Raw genomic sequence first — 23546 nt, 5'->3', positions numbered from 1 at the left:
GAAAGGCGCTGCTGTCCCCTCTGCTTAGACCTCAGCTGGCCACTGAACCGCACATGCCTGGCCACATGGGACTGGCTGGGCCAGCGGGCCCCTCCGACCATGGCCCCCGCCTCACTCACTCCTGATGGGGAGCAGAGAGAACTGGCAAACAGGATTGGCCCGGCAAACATTTGCCCAATGGGTGTGGTGTGGTAGCAAGGGTGTGAGGACGACCCAAGCCCAGATAGCTAAGTTCTGGTGCCTGAAATGCCGCCATCCGAAACTGGGTCCTCCAGGTCAATCCTTGCTCTCCCGCAGGGTTTCTGTTAGAGCGTACATCCCCTCATGGGGGTGGGGGGCAGTCCTGAAAGGTGGGAAGAGGAAACACTACTAACTTGAATGTTCCAATCGATCCTTACATTTATCCGTCAAGGCTCCAAGCTTGAAACTGTTATGTTCTCTACACCCCATTTCCAGGAATTTTCACTGTTTTTAGAGTGGAAGTGTCTGCCCTCGTTCCATGCCACCACACCCCATCTCTGGGATATTAGGGTTCAGGGGAAGGTGAAGTGGTCTTTCCTTAGCCGTGTCTGGGATCCTTGGTGGGTGCTCGTTTTTCTGACTTTCCTCCCAGTGGGGTTTGAGGGTAGAGATCGGGGCAGTGCCTGGGTCTTGAGAAAGCTCCAGTCCCGGCTTCCTCTATGAGGTGTCCACCTTGCTCCCACTCTTCATTCTTCCAGAGCCTAACTTACATCCTTCAACAGGTTTGCCAGAGCCCAGGCTTCCTTCCAGTTTGGGACTAGAATAGCTCCCACTCTCAGGCTTCCTCAAATGCTCGACTCCTCCAGGAAGGCTTCTCTAGGACTGTTACGGCCTGGTTTTGCGACGGGTAACTACATTCTTGCCCCATCGGCCCCACTCAGGGGACTATGGAGCTCAGGGAACATTTGGGCTGTACCATACCTCTCCTGCTTTTCTTCCCCCAGGGCCCCCAACTGGGGGGTTCATGACTGCATAAACCCTATCTGTCCAAAAACTTCAGGGGCCTCCTTTGACATAGTCCATTACTCAGGGAGAGGCAGTATGTTAGGGAAGGCCCACAAGAGGCTGTGGGCAACACCGCTGAGGCCAGCTCTGACCCCTGCTCTGGGTCTGGAGAGCGGAAACCTACTTTTGCCCTTCCTGTTTAGGAAGAAAAGGCTTAGGGCAGGCCAAGGTCTTACTGACCCAGAATCTGGGAGAGAATTCTGGGCTGTCCCAGGGCCGGAGGAGTGGTGGAGTGCTAGCGCTGTCCTCCCACCCCTCGAGGCATGGCAAGAGAGAGACCTGAGACTGCCAGTGGTTCCAGCCCAGAGGGAAACAAAGCCCAAACCTGAGGCCTTATGGTGAAGGCCCTGGAAGAACTGAAAAGTCCAGTGTTTATTCATTTTTTTAAAATTGTATTTATTTATTTGATAGAGATCACAAGCAGGCAGAGCAGCAGGCAGGGAGAGAGAGGGGGAAGCAGGCTCCTGGCTGAGGAGAGAGCCCAATGTAGGGCTTGATCCCAGGATGCTGGGATCATGACCTGAGCCGAAGGCAGAGGCTTTAACCCACTGAGCCACCCAGTTGCCCCAAGTCCAGCATTTAAAAGCCAGTGGAATGGGGTGCCTGGCTGGCTCAGTGCATACAGCATGTGACTCTTGATCTCAGGGTGGTGAGTTCAAGCCTCATGTTGGGTGTAGAGATTACTTAAAAAATAAAAAAGAAGAAAACCAGTGGATTATTATTTTTTTCAAGATTTTGTTTATTTATTTGAGAGAGAGAGAGAGAGAACACAAACAGGGGGTATGGCAGAGGAATAGAGAGAGGCAGGTTCCCCACTGAGCAGGGTGCCTGATGCCAGGCTCCATCCCAGGACCTTGGGATCATGACCCATGCTGAAGGTAGATGCTTAACCGACTATGCCACCCAGGCGCCCACAAAGCCAGAGGATTTTTAAAGGAAAAAAGGGGGGAAATTTTGAATTGAACAAGAATGGAAATTACACTTCCAGCTGGGTTATCCTTGAAGTCTACACATGGGATTATTGAAATGATATAGGCCTTCCAGGACCATGAAGTAAGTGATCCTATAGACTGATGTTCTTTTTCCAGAGTTTTCCAAATTGGAATTGCAAGAAAATTGGTGTGTTGGGTGAGAGAGTGTGCAGGCAGGTAAAGAGAAAACTCCCTCTGGGCAAATAACCTTGTTTCTTCAGTCATTAAACAAGAAGAAACAGGGTTCTCTCCCTTGGGGCTTTTGGGAGCGTTAATGTCCTGCTGGGCAGCAGAACTCTGTGACATAGCAGGTGGATGGACGGTAGAAGACTCAGTGTTCCCAAGGTTCACCAGGTCCCTCTGTTCTAGAATTACCACTTAACATCTCTTGGGGAAACAGAATTTGGGAAACCCCGCTGAATTGTTCTTCGGGTAATACCTCAATCTGTTATTTGCTGTCACATGTCAATCCTGCTCTCCTAAATTATGGGAAGGCAGTTGTAAAGAACTGAAAACTGAACATTTCTCCTCCTAAGAAACACTTGCGTCATATAATCTGTCATGGGTCATTGGGGTGACCCCCCAAGACTTGCTCTAGGGCTCCTCTCCAGAAGGGATTTTTTTTTTTTTAAAGGGTGACCAACCCAAACCATGTTTACAATTTAAAGTCCCGCATCCCAGGAACTCCCTCAGTCCCGAGCAAACCAGACTGCTTCCTTGCAAGTATTTCAACACCGGGGATTGGCTCCAAGGAGCTCAAGCAGCTCTCCAAGCCCTGCAGGGCACCTTTTGTAAGGGGACTGTTTCAACTGATTAGGCTACTGGCCAGCCCTTCCTCTTCCTCCTGCCTAGTCTCCCACCCTGCGGGTCACACTGCCTGGGTCTCCTGGGCCAGTGAAGGGGAGGAAAGTTGCCTGGCCTGCCTCACAAGACACTCTGAGCGATGTCTCTGGAACCCTAAAGAATCCTGCTCATCCTAGCCCCTGCCTTGCACACACCCTCCTACCTGCCCCTCTTACTTCACTCACAGGACTCTTCCTGCCCCTTCTCTCTGCCTCTCTCATCAGTTCCTACCAGGCTTTCAAGACCCAGGAAGCACTCCTCCTCCAGGAAGCCTTCCTGAGTGCTCCAGCCTGTTCAAAACCCTTTCTCCTCTGATCTGTTTGTACTGAGTCCACGGTCCTTATCAGATTCATCTACTGGGGCCAGGTACATGGAGATGCTCAAAAGTGATGCACTGTTGCTGCTGGAGCCCCTTTCCCTCCCCTCTGCACCTCAGATTTTCAGGGAGGGTCCCACCCTTGGGAGAGAGAGCAGCCTCCCTCTCCCACAGAGACACAACTCTGGCCTGGCCTGTGGAAAGGATATGCTGGGGAGGGGGTGGCAAACCCTCAGGGAGGGTTTTGCTGGGAGATGGGAGCTTGGGCTACAAAGGGAGTCTTTGGGGCCTCTTGTAGGGAGGGTCAGAACCAGTCCGAACAGCTGCCTGCCCTGGAGCAAGTTTCCCAGCCTCTGTTTTCCTCACTCTTCTCGCTCTACTTGACTCTAGGGACTGTCCCTTCTCTTGTGTGGCCTCTTCCTGGAGGCCGGGACCCAGTCCAAGGCTTGAGCTGCTTACCATACGCCCAAATGCAGACACTCAGTGCCTGCTAAGGGGGTCCTAGCCAGGCTCCCATCCAGGAAACAAAGCCCCAGAGGTATCTGTCCTGAACTCCCACCTCCTTCTAGAAGCCCTGTTGGCAGAGGCCTGTCTGATCCTGGACTGCCCTCGCACTTGTCTCATCCTTGTGTAGCAGCTGGTGCTGGAACAGTGGTGACTTGCCCTGAGAGGGGGCCCTGCCCAGCCTCGACTGGCAGTTGTCTGCTCCAGCCTCTGTCCACCAGAAGTCTGAGCAGAAATGGAGGCTCTAGTCGAGAAAGGCCCTAGTCCGGCAGAAGTCTCTTTACCTCCTCTCCCTCCTGAGGTCCTGATCCCCTCAGGCTCAGGAGGTTGGGCTCTTATCAGCCCCTTTTCCAGCAGACAGTCACCCCCAGCCTGGAGAGGGATACTCAGCCACAAGAGCTCGAGGGTGGGGGGCCAAACACATAGAGTTTCTCCTGATTTTCCAGGTCCTTTTGTGAGGCTCAAGGGTTCACAGATAAGGAGCCACAACTTCAGAAACTTTATGGCCATTATATAGATGTTTGTATGTGTGAAATATTTCACCAGAAAGAAATACACTACATGCATAGGTGGAACGCTGCTCAGCCATGGGAAGAAGCTCTCCAGATGTATCACCGCCGGGATGAACTTCTGGGGAACTGTGCTAGGTGCAAAATATTCCATGTAGATCACATTCTCGAAATGACAGGATTTGGGAAATGAAGTACACATCAGTGGTTGGCAGAGCACAGACCAGCCCTGAGGTGTGATGCTCCCAGAACAGGCCTCTGGAAGAGGTCTCTCCACTGTAAAGTGGGTGGGGTGGGCAGAGGGCCTTCTTCGCCTCCCTGCTTCCATTATTACCAGCACCTTCCTCTCAGCTGCCAAGAGGGAAAAAACTGCTATTGCCAGGCTGCTCTCAGTGGCTCCTCACATATTAAGCCTTGACCAACCTGCATAGCCCATCCTAACACTGGACCCTTTGCCCTTCTCTCCTGGGACCCAGAATGTCCGTAGCTCAGAAAGTTCTGTGTCTAGGGTTCCAGCTAGGTGCTGAAGAAGAGATCCTGATAAGGGAATGGGACAGGCCAGGGAGCGGAAGCTGGTGAGACTTGGGCCCCTGGCTGTGTCACAGATCCACTAGAGGAAGGTCAGCATCCCAACCCACCCTCTGCACACACTTATTTCTGGGTTTCCTGCAGTACCTCAGTGACAGGGCAGGGAAAAGTTGACTCAGGGTCAGATGTTGGGATTTGGAATTCTACGATTTCTTTGAGAATCAGTGGCCTAATCCATCATGATCAAAAGTACCGCTTCCTGACGGTGCACGGGAGAAGAATGAGGCACAAACAAGTCAGCTGCGAGAGAAAGGGAGCAGAGGACAACAGTAGAAAAGACTGTTGCCCCGAACAATTCCTCAGTCCCGTTTTTATTAGATATAGACAGTAATCAACAGAAGAGCTGAAGAAGGCTACACTTTAATTATATACCTTGTAGATAAACAAGAAGGAAGGCAAAATAAGTCTGGTCAAGCAGTGGAAAGTTTATGGTTTCTAGCAAGCACATTTAAAGGACTTATCTAATTAGCCACAGGTGCTGGGGGGGAGGGGAGATAACAGAAAAATGAAGCAGGGGTCGTCTGCCCTGAGCGGGCCAGGCGTTCCCAGCTGCTCGGCTTCAAGGCCCTATGTTGTCCTCTCCCCCAGAGGCCTGTTGCCAGTATGTGTTTTTCTTGAGGCTATGTCTAAACATGCTTGGTAACTAGTAGAATTTCTCATGGGTTATATTTTAAGTAATGCATTGTTCTGAGGGACAGTTATACAAAAGCATGTACCGAGTGCCCCTAATCCACCGGGAACTGAGGCAGCCTGGTGGAGTGGAAAGGCATTAGAGTCAGAAAGAACTAAGTTCAAACCCTGGGTTGGCCCTCTATGAGGCCCTTGACTTGGGGACGTTCTGGTCTCTCTAAGACAGGCTTGCCATTCATCTTAGTTAGGCAACATGATGCTCCTTCCCTTCCCCTCACCCCTTAATCCTGGAGGCAGCAGCCTGGAGGGAGAGTCCAGGAGCCCAGAAGGAAGGAAACACACACTCCTCTGAACCTGACAAGTGGACAGGTTCTAAAAACCACGAGAGATGGAGACTGGTTGGAGGCCCAGGCAGGCGAACTGGGCATCTCAGCAGCTGCCGTGGCCACGTCTCCTGGGGCTGTCTGCTGTGTGATCCTGGCCCTCAGATGCAAACATGGGAGCCACGAGGAGGAGGAGGAGGCTGAGCGTTAGGTCTAGACTGAAACCTGAATGACTGAGCTCCCCTGTACATGGTTCGATTAGGAGCGGAGGACTGAGATAGAAATTCAACTCGGTGGTAGAACATAGTTGCAGGTTCGCACTCCTGAGTTTGTGATCTGTAAAAACGTGGACCCACGACACAGGTGCACACTTTCATATATGTACTTGTACACTGATACACCCAGGGCACAGACGTCTCACACACATAAAGCATATGTGCCCAGTGTGTGCTGGTAAATGTTTAACAGCCAGCTTTCTGGAAGCCAACCATCACCTGATTTAGAGCGGTTACTGCTTCCTGTGTTGTAAATATTCCCACTGTGACAATTTTGAGCTGCAATATGATATCACCTATTGGAAGTGAGAAAAGATGTGCCCAGCTAGTTCTTTGTGAGCCAGTGTGAGCCTGTTCCGGCATAACACTGCCAACCTGATTTTCTGGGGTTGCTGCACTGGCCTGAGAACCCACACCTTCCAATGCAGGGGCAGGAGACTAGAAGACCACACCATTTATATTTATAGTCACCCGCCTATACTTGTTTCTGCACTCTGCCCCCCACACCCCTCCTCTCATCTTCTGTCTTATTCCCGGTTGTTCTGCAGGTCTGGAAGAACCCTTCTCTTGCATTCCAGCTGCCAGCCCGGGAGTCCCATCTCCACCTTTAGTAAGGCAGCTCCTTACGCCTCTCCTTTCACTGGTGGAAAGTCAGCTCCAGCTTTGTCTCTGCCTTCGTTCCAGATCAATAGAGGGAAAGGTCAGCATGAACCCCCCCACCCACCCTTTGGATCCCTTCTCCTGACTTCTGCTCCACCCTGTCCCTCATCACTTCCTTGTTCATTTCACTCTTGCCTGGGGCCATGGTCCCAGCCTTCTGAATATCTCCCTGCTCCAGGCTCTTCCCTTCTACTTGTCCTGCTATATGGAACCTGCCAGATTAAGGATCCTGGGCAAAGGGCTGAGGTCGCCCTTGTGCTGACAACTTCCCAATTCAGGACAGATTAGGGCTGGATCCCTGTGAGGCCCCTTGACCCCTTCTCCAATTCTTGCTTCCTCAGGCCAGTTTCCCTACTGTTTTCTCCAAACATTTTTTTCCTCCCCAATCTGTTCGGCAGATTGTCTGTGCTACAGAATTATTGTTCCCCTCTTTAATTTACAGTGGGGCATTTACTACCTCTTAGGACTGGGATACAGTGCTTTATGGTTTATAAGCACTCTCAAAACTGTTTACGGACCTCCTCTCCTGTGCCCTAGACTGAGGTTAGCCCTGGAAATACAATGAGTGAAAACAGATGTGGTTGTGCTTTCATGAACCAAGTCAACACAACCTGTAGAGGACCTTGGGTCCCAAAGATCTCTGACCCAAATCAAGCGGATTTGGGAGGGAAGATATTTTCCTGCTATTCCTTTTGCCTGCCCCACCCCCACCCCCCATTGGAAATCGGGCCTCCCTGGAACGATGGGGACAAAGAACAAGACTGTGGCTTGAAGAAGAGGACTTTACCAACCACATGAGCATCATAGGGGCAGTTGTGGGGATGTTGCAAGCCCAGTAAAAAGGGCCATTAAACTGTACAAAGTTAAATAGAGGTTAACACTTGTATGTATTGCAACATCTTTATTTCCTTCCTGTAACAAGCACACCCACAGTGAGGAACATGCATCTGTGTGAGCCTAGGCTAATGGCTTTGACTTCACAGCCTCAGCATCCTCGCTTGTAATAGGTGGTTAAAATTCGCTGGTATTTTCATGGGGTTGTTAAAATAATCAAACAAGGAGCACCTGGGTGGCTTAGTTGGTTGTGTACCCAACTCTTGGTCTCGGCTCGGGTCATGATCTCAGGGTTGTGAGATCGAGCCCCACCTGGGGATCTGTGCTTGGCAAGGAGTCGGCTCTGGATTCTCTCTCCCTCTGCCCCCCTCCTCTTAAAAATAAATAAAATCTTTAAGAAAATAATGAAACGAGATAAAAGTACATGAAAGAGTTTTATAGAACTATGATGGACAACGCTGTTAAAGGCTCAGAAATAACAGAGATAAAACCAATGAATCACTGAAGTAGTAATTCATACAAGTTTACTGCACACCCGCCCCAAAAGACAGTGTGCAAACCAGGGGCACTCAAGCCAAAATGTGGAATGAGGCTCCAAGATACATTGTTATAAAACAGCTTATTTAGTGAGAAGACAGTGACTGTTTATTCTTTACTGCGATTGGTTATTGTCTATTGTCGTGTCTGAATGGGGTATATCTCAATCGGATGGTGGGGGAGGATCCCATGGAAGCTGGTGGCTGGGAAGTGAGGCAGAACAAAGGAGGTAGTAGTTTATTGAATACACTGCAAGGGAGGGGCCCTAGTACAGCAGAGGAGGGGGGGCGGTCAGCAGTGAGGCAGTGAGTGGGGGCTGTTTCTAAAGGTGGGAGGTGAGGTGTGGTGACATACGGAATCCTCCCTTCTTTGGTAACTATGCCTGGTTTTAAGTAGCTTATCGGTCAGTGGTCAGCCGATCAGCCTGCCTGTATTCAGCCAAATGGTCGCTGCGGGGCCCTTCCTGTGGAGGCCGAGAAAAATCAAGGCCATCCCACCTCAGGTTTAGCCTTAGCATAAGTACAGCCAGCTCAGACCCCTGTGCCCAAGGGCTGACCTTTCCCCTACTTTAGTTTCAGGAAGCCCCACTCTACTTTAAGTAAGCCCCACCCTACTTTGGTTTCAGATATCCCTACCCTGCTTTAATAACAGGAACCCATAAATACCCCTGCCTTAACTAAGCTCGGGGTCCAAGTCCCTATTCCGCTGCGTCGGGTATACTTGGGCCCACGCTTAAGCTTGTCAAATAAACCCTTGTGTGATTGCATCGGTGTTTGGCTCCTTGGTGGTCTCTGGGACGCGAAAACTCAGGCATAACACTTCCTACATTCCATCACTCAAGCCTGTTTGCCTAAAAGCAGCCTGTACAGTGGTAACATTAAAATTTTCTTAAATGATAAGGAATTGGCCAGGGGTTACCTCTTATGAATCTTGGGAAACAATTCAAGCTGTGCTAATGATTTCCAGAGGCTTAAGCAACATATGACCCAGGTCAAGTTAGTCTTGCAAGAGTAGCTAAATTAAGCCTTGTGTGTGTGACTAGACTGGGTTTCTCCACTCAAAGGGTTTTCAAGGCTGATCTCTGTTAGCTTCTTTTGCAATTCTGTATTTTTACAATCTCAAGCACACTAGCCACATTTCAAGTGTTCAGTAGTCCCATGTGAGCCACTGTGCTAGGCAGCACACAGTAATTAGTAATATAAGTAAAATTAGTTAAAATCTGTGTAGTTTAAGGTTTCCAAAATCCTTCTGATATTTAACTCTTGTGTTAGTCTGGGTAGGTGGATGTATATCATCTCCATTTTGTAGATGAAAAGCAGCAGCAACTGTGTATTTTTCACTCAAGGTCCTCAGCTAGTAAAGTTAGTAAAGGGGTGAACTCAATCCTTGTCTTTGAATCTGGGCACTTTCTCTTTTGCTTCCTTTTTTCTTTCTTTTGCTTCCTTTTCTAAACAAGCAATACAAAGGGAAACTACGGTACATACAGGTCCCAGGGCTCACTGCGCTAGTGTGCAAAAAGGCACAGTCCTTTCTTTTTTCTTTTTTTAAAGATTTTATTTATTTGACACACACACAGAGAGAGAGAGAGATCACAAGTAGGCAGAGGGGCAGAGAGAGAGAGAGGGAAGAAGGCTCCCTGCTGAGCAGAGAGCCTGATGTGGGGCTCGATCCCAGCCAGGACCCTGAGATCATGACCTGAGCTGAAGGCAGAGGCTTTAACCCACTGAGCCACACAGGCACCCCAGCACAGTCCTTTCTAAATCCACCTACCATCTCCTCTAAAAATCCTGCCCAGTTTAAGCCCACCAGAATCTAGGAGTTCCATTATTCTAAAAACGTGTGTTGGATTAAGCTCCTTCCAGCTCTGATGTTTTGCAGATGTAAATGACACAGGTGGGCATCAAAAAAAAAAAAAAATCCTGCCTCTCTCTTTGGTATTTTCTGAGTAGTGATTTACTTTTCAACTACCCTTGAGGGTTACACTGTAGTGTTTCAGCGTCCCAAATAAGTATCTCGTGTGGTAAAGACTCTTCTCTTCCAGTCTAAGAGAGCACATATACACCAAAGGTTCACACCAAAACATAACCAGACCCAACTGGCTATCAGGAAAAGAAAGCTACTAGTGCAGGGTTTCTCTCACAGAAGGCAGAAGCTACCTCCAGGGTTGGGGAGCAGGCAGAGCAGAGACCAGGACAGTTTGAGAACTGCCCTAGAAGGACTGGCCCGGAAGGCTGAAGTTCCTTAAGAGATGCCAAGGGCAGCTGACCTCCCTCCTGGCCTGACAAGTCCCCACCCTTGGCCCAGAACAGCCCAGAGCAGACCACAGAGGCTTGCAGGAGCCCCAGCCCAGCTTCTGAACCTGGCTAGCCCACTTCTCGCTCCCTTTCCCCTTTCCCAATCCCGTGGAAGGAAGAGTGGGATGACGGCTGGAGGGCAAAAAAAGGTTTCTCTTCTTTATCCCTGCAAATACCCAGCACAAAGAATTGAACTAAGCAGGTGCTAAGGGCTGACAGCTACTTCAGTGCGTTGCAAGGGCAGCCTCCAGAGCTCTTCTCCTTTCAAGGTTCAATTCTAGTAGACTAATTTTTTTTAAACATTTTATTTATTTATTAGACAGATCACAAGTAGGCAGAGAGGCAGGCAGAGAGAGAGGGAAGCAGGCTCCCCGCTGAGCAGAGAGCCTGATGCAGGGCTTGAACACAAGACTCCGGGATCACGTCCGGAGCGGAAGGCAGAGGCTTTAACCCACTGAATCACCCAGGCGCCCCTAGTAGCCTAATTTTTTTTTTTTTAAAGATTTTATTTATTTGACAGAGCAAGAGAGAGCATAAGCAGGAGGAGCGGAAGGCAGAGGAGAGTGAGAAGCAGGCTCCCCATCCCAAAGAAGCCCTGTGCAGCGCTCTATCCCAAGACACTGGGATCATGACCCCAGCGAAAGGCAGAAGGCAGATGTTTAACCGACTGAGCCACCCAGGAGCCTTTCACAGCCGAATTTTTAAGGTAGCTCCTCCTCCATCCCTTACGCGGAGCGCCCGCCTGCACAGCGACGCACTGATCACCCCGGGTCTACAGGGCTCTTGAGCAGTGCGAACGCGGAAGGCGGAGCTGTCGGCATCTTCCAGGCGCTGGTGGGGCGGGGCGGGGCGTGGGTAAGGCAGGGACTTGTCCAGTGGGTGGGAGCCGGACACCCCCTTCTGGCTCCTGCGCTTGGAATCCCGCATCCATCTCCGAAGGCAGGGTGCAAGAGGTGCGGAGGCAGCGAGCCGGCATCTAGAGGAGCAGCTGGGGACAGCGCTCGCGCGGTCTGGGAGTGTCGCCCCGCTCCGCCCCGCGCAAACTCCATACCCAGTCAACTGCACGGCCCGGCCCCGCACGTGACGGGGGGCGGCGCCCAGCAAGCCGGGTGGTGGGGGGGGCGAAGAGGAGCAAACTGCCGCATCTTGGGCGGCGGCAGCAGCTCGGGCATGGCGGCACTCTACGGCGGCGTGGAGGGGTGAGTGCGGCTTAGCGGAGAGAGTCCGGGAGGGGCGGCTGAGAAGCGGCCGGAGGGCGAAAGGCGAGAAGCCCGGGGCCAGGCTGGCATGCTGGTGACCTCCCACCTTAGGGTCCGGCCACTTTGGGCTTCTGAGTTGCTGGGCCTTGCGGTGGAGGGGTGTGTGCACGCGCGGCAGTGCCCGAGGACTTGCGGGACTCTGGGAGTACACGGCCACACCCGAGGCGCGCGCGGGGGGTCTTTTATGTTTCACGGCGCAACCACACCCCTTTCTCCCACGAACTACCCACTTCACCGTCCCCTCCCCCCCTCCCCACGCCAGATCTAGAAGCTCAGGATCGCTGAGAGAGTTGAGCTTGAACAGGTGTCAGGTGTGAAGTTGCTGGAGGGGGTGGGGGGTGGGAGTGTGGTGGAAGCGGGGGACAAAGACCCTTGCCAGAGGGGATCTGGTAGCTACAACAGCCAGCCGAAGTGCTAGCCTGTCCTGATGCCTGGAACACCCCGTTCTTGTCAGCATTCCAGATGGAACCCTCCGTCATTCTTACATTTTTCCTTCTTAGAAACTTGCTTACTGGACTTTTTTTTTTTTCTTTTTAAAAAAGAGTATAATTTTATCTTTAAAAAAATTTTTTTTTATAAACATATATTTTTATCCCCAGGGGTACAGGTCTGTGAATCGCCAGGTTTACACACTTCACAGCACTCACCATAGCACATACCCTCCCCAATGTCCATAACCCCACCCCCCCTCTCCCAACCCCCCTTCCTCCTGGACTTTTTGTAATAAGGCTTCTTCCTAGGACTATGGGCAAGGCTTTTGCCCAATCTGGGCTTCATTTACCCCATGTGTATAGTGAGAAGAGGGATGAATGACAAGTCCCCTGCCAGCGAAAGCATCCTGTGAATCTGGGTGTGAAATCTGGGCAAATAGAGAGTGGCTCTTGTCACAGCCTGGATACTTACTTTTGAATCCGAGATTAGGATTAGTTGTGTGCTGTGCAGACTCACAGACCCCCATGTCTTTTTATTTATTTATTTTTTAATGTAAATTGTTAAGGTTGATCTCCCTTATCCTGCATCTATTGCACTTTTAAAAAATCAGTATAGGAGCTTGGGCTCATCACTGTTACATTCATGTGTAAGATATGACCTGTTTCTCTAGATTGTCAAGAGATTCTTTTGGACTTTGAATTTGCTGCCTTCCTTGTTCATTAACTACCCCTCGAAACTTCTTGTCACCTTTGAGGTTGATCAGCAGGTCTTTAGTGTCCTTTTCTGATGTTCCCAAGAGTTCTGATCAATAAAGAAACATACATCACACCACCACAGACCTCCATCCAAACTACCATTTCCCCCAGTAATAAGCATTTCCCCATTTGGTTGCTTAAGTAGGTATAAACTCTCTCTGCCCTCTCGTCAGTGTTTCTCCTGAGGGTGTCTTGAAGAATTTGGCAGCTGTAGCTGGATCTTGAAGGGCGACCTTTAGCTATTATGAAAGAAGCAGAGACATGCGCCGCTCCCTTTTAGTCACATTTCCTGAGTGTTGGCCTGTGCCAAGCAGGAAAATGGATGAAGGATCTGGAGCTTGGCACAGTGGAGATTGTAGTCTCGTGAGAGGGAGACAGAAAAACAACTATAGGCTCTTACCAGAATCTCTACAATTTATGGGGACACTGATGTGGCCCAATGAATGGAGCTGTGGCGGTAGGCCACGCGTCAGAGGTTTCAAGGACTAGGTGATAGAGAAGTAGGGACTTACAGGATAAGTAGGACATCCCTGAGGGAAGCTGAGCAGAAGCAACATTGCAGTCCAGGAGCACATCAAACCAGAACACAGAAGTGGGCTTGGGAATGGGAATTGGGTTTGGCAAAGCTGTCACCTGGGCTCTGCCTGGGACTGGGACCCCTGGAGCTTAGCTCTCCCTGCAGGTTTGTCTGAGCAAGACTGAGTGCCCCTTTGTGTTCTCTAGGGGAGGCTCACGGTCCAAGGTCCTTTTACTGTCAGAGGATGGGCAGATTGTGGCAGAAGCAGATGGACTCAGCACAAATCACTGGGTAAAGACCACACTGAGGGACCGGTGGGTTTCGCTGTGGTTGTGGTTTTATTCTCTGTAACTCCCATCAAGATGGTGGCTGGGGCCGCGTATAACAGCCTGTAGGGGCAGCATGGGTCATGCAAGACTTTGTAACTCCTCCTTCCCTTGATTGGGGCCAGCTAATCGGGATAGACAAGTGTGTGGAGAGGATCAACGAGATGGTGAACAGGGCCAAACTGGAAGCAGGGCTGGATCCTCTGGTCCCTCTACGAAGCCTGGTGAGTCTGGGGTCGATCCCGGGAATGAAGGCACAGAAACACAGCGATTTTGCCTAGGTGAATCTGAGGACTGCAGGATGAAAGGCCTTGAGGGCTTAGTCTCTGGTCTAGAAACACATATTCTCACTCATTATTATGGCTTCAGTTGTCACCTACAAGCCATAAGGATGGGAAGAGCCCAGGGCTTTGGAGAACCACAGAGACCCTGGTTTGAATACCAGTTTTGTCACTCAACATCTGTGAGACCCTTAGCAGGCTACTTACCTCCGCCAAGCCTCGGTCTCATTTGGGAAATGCAGGTAACGGTAGCTACCTCAGTGGTCAGCTAAGAATAATGGCATGGTACATCCCAAAGTGCTTAGCGTATAGCCTGACCCGTAAGCACTCCTTGAATGTTTAAATGTCCGCTGTGAGTCTCAGCTCGGATGTTTCTCTCCAGTTGCTGGGGCTCCGACTGCCCCCTGGCGGTAGCCTCAGTGACAGTTCTGCAGGCACAGCTAAGCCCCTTGTAGTCCACACCAAGCCCACCTCCTCTGCTTGCTCTCCTGCCTAACTTTTCCGTTAAGGGCACTGCTGACCCTCCCACCCCCCAAACTTGGCAGTGTTGAGTCCTCTCTCTGGGTTCATTCCCAGACCAGGTTCTTCTTGCCGCCAGCAGCACCTGGTGGGTCATCGTGTGGGGCGGCTGGAGGACTGGAGCTGGCTAAGCAGGGTGTGCCCAGATAGAGAGAGTTGGGGTAGACACCAGGAAGGGAGGGGGTGGAGAAGGGAGCTGGGTCTGGTCACCCTGCTCACTCGCTCCCATCCCACGTGGCCTAGGGCTTGTCCCTGAGCGGTGGGGAGCAGGAGGACGCACTGAGGGTCCTGACAGAGGAGCTGAAGAACCGATTTCCCCACCTGAGCGACAGCTACTTAATTACCACAGACGCCGCGGGCTCCATCGCCACAGCGACGGAGGCTGGTGAGGAGGAGGGCGGGGTGAGGTTGAGAACTGGTTTTCTGGGGAAAGCCCCTTAGTTGGAGCTGATGGAACTTGTCCCGCAGTACCCGGAAGGTGGCCTCCAGCACAACCCGCTCTCTTCTCCGTGCTCTTTTTATTGGCTTAAGTCCCCCTGCCAGAGCACTAACTGGACAGAAGGTGTGGGGGGCAGAACTGTATCTGTCAGCCCGGAGACTCTGCTCCAGAGGAGGGAGCCCTTGGGGTGGTGCGGGGGTGAGGCTGGCTGGGAGAGCAGTTAAGGGCCAAGAAGAAAACTGGGCGGAGCTCTGTGCTAGTGTAAAAGGCCTGGTTCTTCTTGCCGCCAGCAGCACCTGGTGGGTCGGCATTTGAAGCTCTGCTCCTGTTTTACGAGCAGTACCATCTTAGAGAAGTTATGGAACTCTTGGGTTTCAATGCCCTCCTGTATGAAATGGAGGCAACTGTATTCACAAATGAGATTTAGGATGTTGAATGAGTATCACTGTGTGAACAGGGTCTAGCATGATCGCTGGCTCTTAATAAATAATGTGGTAAGGCAGGTAGTCACATAGCTTGGCAAGGAGACTGGCTTATGTTCCTCTTCGTCTCTCAGAGAAGGGCTCTGTATAGATTGGAGCTTCTTTGAGACTCAGGCCATCCACTTTCAGGTGGGAAACTAGCTGGGCTCACATTTCTGTACGAGACTGGGTGGTGATCCCGGGGCTGGTTTCTACCCTCTTTCCTCAGTCAGAAGCTTTGTGCTCCGTGCAGGGCCTTGGCCACACTGAGCCTCCCCATGCTCTTTCCCCAGGTGGGATTGTGCTCATCTCTGGGACAGGTTCCAACTGTAAGCTCATCAACCCCGATGGCTCGAAGAGTGGCTGTGGTGGCTGGGGCCACATGATGGGGGACGAGGGCTCAGGTGAGTCCATGCCAGCCGGGCCTGGCTCTGGGGCCCTGGACCCTTCCGTTCCGGCAGCTCTCTGTCTTCCTCTCCCCTGCCCTTGGCCACTAACCCTTTGTGGCTCTCCGGGGATAGCTCCTGAAAAGATCCTCTGAGTCCAGAGTAATGACTGAGAGAACATAGAGATGCAGATGGCAGACTCATGGCTGACCTTGGACGAGTGGCCGACCTTGGTCTGCAGCAGTGATCTGTATCCAGGTTCAGATTCAAGCCTCGGTATAATAGTTGTTGCCCACCTGTGTTGACTTTTGGAATCCTTAGGGAGGAACTGACACTATGAAGGTTAAGGCCACAGGTGCCAGGACATGCTGGACCAGTCTGCTAATAGGAAAGGGCTATAGAAACTCCTCCTGCATGACCTCTTTGTAGGTAGCAGGTACACCTAGGGGCCTCTGGGGCCAGCTCATGGCAGTGACTGCAGTGGTCTTTGTGACAGTGGACTCTCCTTGTCTTTGTTTTTGGGTAGGAGCTGGTGTGTCTTGGCCTTACCTATTGTTTTCCCCCTTGCTTCCCTTTTGTGGATTGGTCATACAGTTGAAATCGGGGCACCTAATTTGCTGTAATACCCAAGCTGGTCACTAACCTGTCTAGGTCTGAGTTTCCTGATCTGTGGACTCAGGGAGATCGTCCCATCTCAGCCCTCTCTGCCCTCCACAGCCTACTGGATTGCACACCAAGCAGTGAAAATAGTGTTTGACTCTATCGACAACCTGGAGGCGGCTCCTCATGACATTGGCTTCATGAAATACATCATGTTTGACTATTTCCAGGTACCTTCCCCTGCCTCTGGTGAACATGCGCCCCTGGGATGGGGCAGTGGGATACTGAGCAGGAGTGAATGTAGGAGAAGAACTGGGTGAGCTGGAGGGAAGTTGGGGTGAATTGTGGGTCAGAGCTGGAGGATGGAGAAATTCTAGGTGAGGACAGGATTCATGATGACGTGGGTGGTGTGTACCAAGAGGAGAATGTCAGGCACGCGGAATGGGCAGGCTGGGGCCAAGTGGTTAGCTAGAATTCATGCTTGGGCAGCTAGGCCCTGCTGGGAGGTGAGGGTAGATGCCGTTTCAGGCTGGAGCGAGAAGTGCTGGGTGAGATCAGGAGGCAGGGTACTCAGACTGAACTGCTTCCGGCCCATATGGGTCAGGGAGGAGAACCCGTTAAAGAGGGAGGGTTCTTGGGGGAGGTATAGCCTCCTACCCAGGGCTTTCCTCAGTCTGGGCCATGCTTATTGGTAGTGGAGTAGGAAAAAGCTATTTTTAGCTGAACCCAAAGTAAAAGGGAAGAGGTGGAGGAAGGTAAGTCTACCCAACAGACCTCTATGCACAGCAGCTGCTTCTGTGTGCTAGGGATGGGCTCAAGGAAGGAGATTAGAGATGCTGGAAGGTAGATCTGTATAGGGAGGGAGGAGGAAGACAAATCCCTTTCAATAGTAGCTGCTGTGGGAGGTGCAATTAAGCTACCCCAACCCAACAGATTGGTTCTAAACCCAGTTGGTCGGTCTGCCATGCCCATCTATTACCCTTAGGCGTTCTCACAAAGTCATTACAAGGAGTAAATGAGATTGTGTGCAGAATATGCTTACTGTATTGCTGTAAGTGCTCACATTGAGAGCCCCCCTTCTTCGTTTTAGTGTGTGCTCTGGGGAAGTGCTCCTCCCTTAGGACCTGCAGAGGCCATTTGCTGAGAAAAGGACTTTCTGTGGTCAGAGAAGTTTGGGAGAAACGAGCAGATTTCTCGGTGCAGGACTTCACAGGGCCTTTAATTTGCGAATGCATCCTGTGACTTGGAGAGTTGCGACATGCAGTAGTCCTTAGATGCCTCTCACCAAAGAAATCTTTTCAGGAGCACCTCTAAGAACTACAGAACACACTTTGGTGCTCACAGATCTGTGCCCTGTGCTGTATGTATCCAGGCTCATCTATAAGGAGTGCTGGGATCCATGTGGGGAAAACAAAGAACCTCCCTCAAATGAGAAGTCTCAAATCTTTGTACTCTCTAGAGCTTAAAAAAACAAACATTATTCCAGCTTCTCAGAGACATCAGGAAGATCAACTTGGGTGGGCAGACTGCACATTTTCCTTTGCTTCTAATGATTCTCTGTGCCCCTTTCTCTGTCTCTCAGGTATCAGACCGGCTAGGAATCCTCACCCACCTTTATAGGGACTTTGATAAATGCCGATTTGCTGGGTTTTGCCAGAAAATTGCAGAAGGTACTGGAGAGGGGGGTACAGGGTTTTATTTGGTTTTGTTCCCCAAAGGTTTCCTTCATTATGGGGCTGAATGGGGTTCATAGGAGAACTGGAAGCTAATTTCCTTTTGACCAAGTGACTTCTGTTCTCTGAAGTCATTACAAGGATTAAATGCAACTTGGTACTAGGAGGCCTTGGGCTGGAGCCAGAAGGACATGTGGGGTGTACTGATAATTGTTTTATATTATCTCTGTTTTTCTTGATGGCTGTCATGGCTTGGGGAGGCCGTGTGTCTGTTTCTGAGAAATGTATGAAGCAGTTGTCCTTTGGGCAAATCTGTAATTAAAACAAACAAACAAAAACTAATGATATCTGAAGAACTAGGAGATCATAGAGAGGTTTGGCATGGTGGGTTTGGGGGGGTGCTTATGCTCAGGAAAAGCTAAGCCATAGGGCTTGCTTGTCTCCATAGTGCTGTTTCTCCACTATAAGGTTCATACTCCCCTCACTTGGGTTCCTGCAGCCTCACGGCATTGTAGGCCTCTCTTAGATCTTGCTGTACTGAGGCCCTTTTGGAGCAGAGCTGGGCAGGGGGCAGACCGCAGACTGTTGGATGGTGGGTGGGGCAGGAGCACGCCAGCCCGCTGCTCAAGTAGGGTCCCCAGAGGTGAGACACCTTCGGGGACAGACTCGGTAAGCTGGAGTACAGACCAGATGCTACTGTGCTCCTCTAGTGGGGGCTGCCCTTTTTCTGCGCCTGGAGTGACCCACCTCAGGGCAGGACACCCCCTGCTCGGGTGGAAGTACCTGGTGGGGGCAGGGCAGTAAGGATGGAGGACCACTTTTGGAGGCTTGCGTCCCTACATGCCATGAGGTGGGCATCCATTCCTAATTTAGAGCTTTGCTAGCTCTAGGTGCTCCTCCTGTTTCTCCCCTGCAACAGGTACTCACCAGCTCCCTTCCCCCTCATCCCGCCCCAGGTGCTCGGGAGGGGGACGCCCTCTCCCGGTTTATCTTCAGGAAGGCTGGGGAGATGCTGGGCAGACACGTGGTGGCAGTGTTGCCTGAGATCGACCCGGTAAGTTGATGGGAAACTAAATCTGGATGTTGCTGGGCCAGATCTGGCTCTTTTCCCATTAGGGATGAGACTGTCCCATCAAACTCTGTAAAGAGGGGCATGATTTTAAATGGACTTAGGGTGTAAGAAGAACTCCGTATAGTCTCTAACACGTAAGAGCTCTCGGGTCTGGTGCCTCCCCTCTGTGGCTGGCCCGAAGCTTGTGTTTATATATAGTCCACTGCTTTAACACGGTGCATGTTTCCATCCATTTCCCTCCCTTCTCTTTCCTGCCTCTGTATTGTTACTTCACCCTTTTTCCTTTCCATTCTGTCTCTCAACTTTTTGAGTCTCCCTGTTTTCCTCCCTTTTCAACCCTTTTCTTCAATCCACCTTGGCTAGAGGGAGAGTATCTGGGAGCGGGTGGGCTGGTCTTAAGAGACTATCCGCTTCAGCGCTGGAGAGGTGTGGTCACCCCCAGTGTCCATTTCTGCTCTTTGCCAGGTCTTATTCCAGGGGGAGATGGGCCTCCCCATCCTGTGTGTGGGCTCTGTGTGGAAGAGCTGGGAGCTGCTGAAGAAAGGTGAGCCTGGGGTGGGTGATAGACGGGTCGAGGGTGGGGTTACTCGGGAAAGCTGCTTGTCCCAGCAAGGACAAGGAAGACTTGAGACCTGGCTCCTGAGGCCTGCACAGGCCACAGCCCTCTGCCCACAGTCTGCCAGGGAGCCTTTTTACGGTGTCTCACCCAGCTTCCCACTCTTAAAAGATGTTCTTTTTAAAGGGTTTATTAAAGACACACCACTTCTTAAAAATTAAAGACAGACCTCCCTTGAGATCAGAGCTTCTGGCCAGCATGTGGTGAGCTCTGTAGTCAACACAGTTGCAGCCAGAAGGGAGAAGAGGGGCCTTCTTCACCCTTGCAGCGTTGGTTCACGTAGCTGTGTGGTTTCCTTTAGACATTCTGAAGCATTTGGGAGGACCCCCTTGCTTTCTTGGAGTTCCCAGCACTGGGTACCTGCTGGCTGCAGGCTCTAGTATCCAAAGTCCATTACTGGGTTCCTGTCCCCTGGTGCCCTGCCTGTTAGGGACTTGGTGCATGGGCCTCTTGGGGACCTGCACAGGAATGCCTCAGGGCCCGAGGGGGGTCAGGGAAAGGGCTTCTCCCTTTCCTCCATGTCACTGTCCCACCTTCTCCTGGTCTTGACCGGGGAGAGCCGGTCTACTCTCACCTCTGCCCTCTGCCTTCTCTCCCTTCAGGTTTCCTTCTGGCGCTGACCCAGGGCCGAGAGACCCAGGCCCAGAACTCCTTCTCTGGCTTCACCCTACTGAAGCTGCGACATTCATCTGCCCTGGGTGGGGCCAGCCTCGGGGCCAGGCACATCGGGCACCGCCTCCCCATGGACTATGCTTCCAACGCTGTTGCCTTCTACTTTCACACCTTCTCCTAGGGGGCTGGCCCTGGAGACATTGGGTGCTGGAAAGGAGGCTTTTTTTTTCTTTTTTTAAACAAACAAACAAACAAACAAACACATATAAAAGAAAATAAATGCACTTTATCCACTCCCCAGTTAGATTGTGTTGTCAAGCACACTTGCTATGTACATCCTGAGTGCATCTGCCAGTGGCTATCCCAGAGAGCTCAGGAACGGTTCTAGGTCAGAACTTACAGCCCTGTGCCCTGCTGCTTGGTGCTTGGTTTGCCATCTGCTCACCGTACAGTTGGGCAGAGAATTCATGTGTGCCATCCCTCCCCACTGCCCCCAACCTTAGCATACCTCTACGCCATGCTGCTGCTAGTTAACTGTGACCTCAGTTTCTCCTGTCCAGGTGAGTAATGATTCCTGCCCAGCCGTTTTTCCTGGAACTGAGTGTTCTCTGTGGAGAGCATCACTGGGAGTAACTTTAGACACTTCATACCCTCTCCTGATGGTCCCAGTAGGATTTAGGAGAGGGGACCATTCTGGTCTGGGAGAATTCCCTCACTGGATTTGGTGCTCATAGGTAAGTGGTACATGTTGCAGTTTTTTCCCTATGAAAGCATTCTTGAGAGGTTGGGAAGATGACTGAGATCTAAGAAGGCCAATTAGACACAGCTAGGTGGCCTGTTTATTCCTCGTGACTTATAGCCTGGCTCTGGTTATAATACGACATCCTGCATTTGTTGTGTGACACGAATGATGAAGAGCAAACGTGACTCCTGTCCTCTGGATACCGTTACTGGTTTAATGAGTCAAGACAAGCCCAAAGCTTCCTCTTATGCGGCACATGGTGCTTGGTGAACTGAAGACAGAATCTTGACCCACAATAGCTGCCTCTCTGGGTGTCCAGAGCATAAGGTATTTGAAGGCATGGAACATGTGCACCAGTTAGTCTAGATCTTGTTTTCAACTAAGATCTTTGTCTTCCTCCTCCATCAGGTGTCTGATTCAGTAGGTCAAGAAGAGGTGGAAATGTTCATTTCTACCAAATACCTTGGGTGAGTTGGGCTGCAGAGGTCCAGGATCTGCACTGGAGGGAGCTCTACCCTAGAGCTTTTGGGTGCTGATTAAGCCCTTGAAGAGGTCTTGGATGCTTGTTTCTCAAGTCAAGTGACACTTCTTTCACAGTAGAACAGAGCAGCAGTGGCTCTCCTCCTGTTGGCCCTAGCCCAACCCAACGAGCCAGGATTTTGAGCAATAAGGACTCAAGCCAAGTCCCTTCTGAGGAAATAGCCAGCAATCTTCACATCTCCTGTGGTCCAAACTACTAGGGGCCAGCTCTCAGCAAATCCCATACATCTTCTGGTAAAAAGCTTGCAGTGAGGAGAAAGACACAGAGGAGGGGTCTTTGCTATATCTCACAGTCCTAAGAACACTTATTAATGTGCAGAAAACTTTGAAGGTGTTTTAAGATTTATTTATTTATTTTAGAGAATGCTTGAGCAGGAGGGGCGGGGGTGGGGGGAGAGAGAAAATCTCAGACTTCATGCTTAGTGCAGAGTCTGATATGGGGCTCGATCTCATGACCCTGAGAGCACAACCTGAGCCATAAAAGGAGTTGGGCACCTAACCAACTGCACCACCAGGCGCCCCTGGAGAAGTTTTTTTACATGATCCTGGGACCAGGAACAAGCCGTATTTTGGATGTAGAATCTAAAATCTCATTGGTGGAGAGTTTATACATAGAATATACACAAAGAGTTGATATTCTTCAAGAATATGGCCATCTCTCTTCCTTACCATTGTCGAGGCTCTACTATCCCAGTGGGAGAGCTGAGCAAGGAGCATATTTTGATTTTTTTAGTCCTGGTACGTAAGTATTAAATACATGAGTTGGAAAAAAAAAAAAAAAGGCAGTGGGGTGCCAGGGTGGCTCATTTGGAGAGAACCCACTTGTGATTTCTGTTTGGGTCATGATCTCAGGATTATGGGATTGAGTCCTGCATCCGGGCTCTGCGCTCAGTGGGGGTCTGCTTGGGATTCTCTCCCTTTTCCTCTGCTGCTCCCCCAACTTGAGCACGCACGTCTCTTTCATAAATAAATCATTTAAAAAAAATAATATAAAAGTGTACAAGATCCAATGTGTTCCTAGCTCCTTTAGCCAGAGATGTGATGAAATGGCTTACTTTCCAATTAGTAAGCCTCTGTTACCAGAGGTTGTGGTGCAGAAAGTCATTTTTGATGAGTTTCTTCCCAAGTCACTTTTTACGAGTTTCTTCCCCTTTCACTTAAAGTTTCTGGATAAAAGGGGCAATTAATGGGATTCCAGCCTATCAAGGCATCAGAGATGCGCCTGTAACAGCCTTGTGACAGAGGCAAGAGCTTAGAACAAGAACTGGACTCAAATGAAGCCCACGCTGCTTTAATAATCCACCTGGTGATTTCATGACCAGCACAGCCTCCTCGTGTCACATCCATTCAACAAACACAGAATGTCATACGGCTGGGAAGGGTGCTCTGAGGATTAAAAATGAGTACCTTATCCCAACTGAGAAGTTGGCATAAATTTATGGAACTGCCTATTTACAATATCTGCTTTTCTGTAATGTATTCTACTTCAAGTAAGGTTAATGAAATGTTTTAAGTGAGTGAGTAAGACACACGTCTTCAAGGATGTGCATAGTCCAGGCCTTGTGTATGCATAACTAGAGTATCTCAGAAAGCGCTCCACAGGCAAGTCTGCTCAGCTCTTTCCCCGCCTGGTTTTAGGAAGGCAGCGAAGAAAAAATAGCACTCAAAGCAAAATGCACTGGCCATGGTCTGGTCCCATGATCTTTCTGCCACATGATAAAGCCCCTCCGAGAATCCCTGGGAGGTTCAAGTTAGGTGTAAACCGAATAAATATGAATTACCAAACATCCCCCCCCCCAAATAGAATGGATGATGCCCGCTTGTTAACCCAGTAGCCCAGGTACCTAGGACAGTGTTTGGTAGTTAGAAGGCTCTCGACCTCGTGCAGTAGTTGAAAGGCATATTCAGAACCTTTCCTTGTTTTCCAGATAGGAGTCAGTTTTCCCCTGAAGCCGGAAGATAACAGCTATCCAATTTCCTTCCAAGTCCAAGGATTTCCTGTTACG

General features: G+C 50.6%; 1 protein-coding gene across 2 annotated transcripts; it reads left to right on the top strand.

The window, feature by feature from the left end:
* The first annotated feature begins 11434 nt into the window (after positions 1–11434).
* On the top strand, positions 11435–20453 carry NAGK (N-acetylglucosamine kinase). 2 transcript variants are annotated; one of them, XM_032873679.1, is made up of 10 exons: positions 11435–11509; positions 13480–13564; positions 13725–13823; positions 14643–14784; positions 15593–15703; positions 16403–16515; positions 17868–17955; positions 18915–19012; positions 19496–19574; positions 20249–20453. In XM_032873679.1, the coding sequence occupies exons 1-10, from the start codon at positions 11481–11483 to the stop codon at positions 20437–20439; spliced, it is 1035 nt and encodes a 344-aa protein (XP_032729570.1). In that variant the 5' UTR covers positions 11435–11480; the 3' UTR covers positions 20440–20453. The 2 variants fall into 2 exon arrangements, with proteins under 2 accessions (XP_032729570.1, XP_032729569.1); XM_032873678.1 differs by having other exon boundaries at positions 17868–17970.
* Positions 20454–23546: the final 3093 nt, after the last annotated feature.

The sequence above is a fragment of the Lontra canadensis genome, unplaced genomic scaffold (genome assembly GCF_010015895.1).
Source record: "Lontra canadensis isolate GAN:19392208 unplaced genomic scaffold, GSC_riverotter_1.0 scaffold50, whole genome shotgun sequence".
In the NCBI taxonomy this organism is placed as follows: Eukaryota; Metazoa; Chordata; class Mammalia; order Carnivora; family Mustelidae; genus Lontra; species Lontra canadensis.
This window is presented reverse-complemented; position numbering and strand designations above follow the sequence as displayed.

What these genes read in the sequence shown, in the direction of transcription:
- NAGK (XM_032873678.1), top strand. Translation starts at nt 11,481, where the DNA reads ATGGCGGCACTCTACGGCGGCGTGGAGGG. An exon ending in CGCCACAGCGACGGAGGCTG is followed by an intron (nt 14,785 to 15,592) that starts GTGAGGAGGAGG and finishes CTCTTTCCCCAG; the next exon opens with GTGGGATTGTGCTCATCTCT. An exon ending in TGTTGCCTGAGATCGACCCG is followed by an intron (nt 19,013 to 19,495) that starts GTAAGTTGATGG and finishes GCTCTTTGCCAG; the next exon opens with GTCTTATTCCAGGGGGAGAT.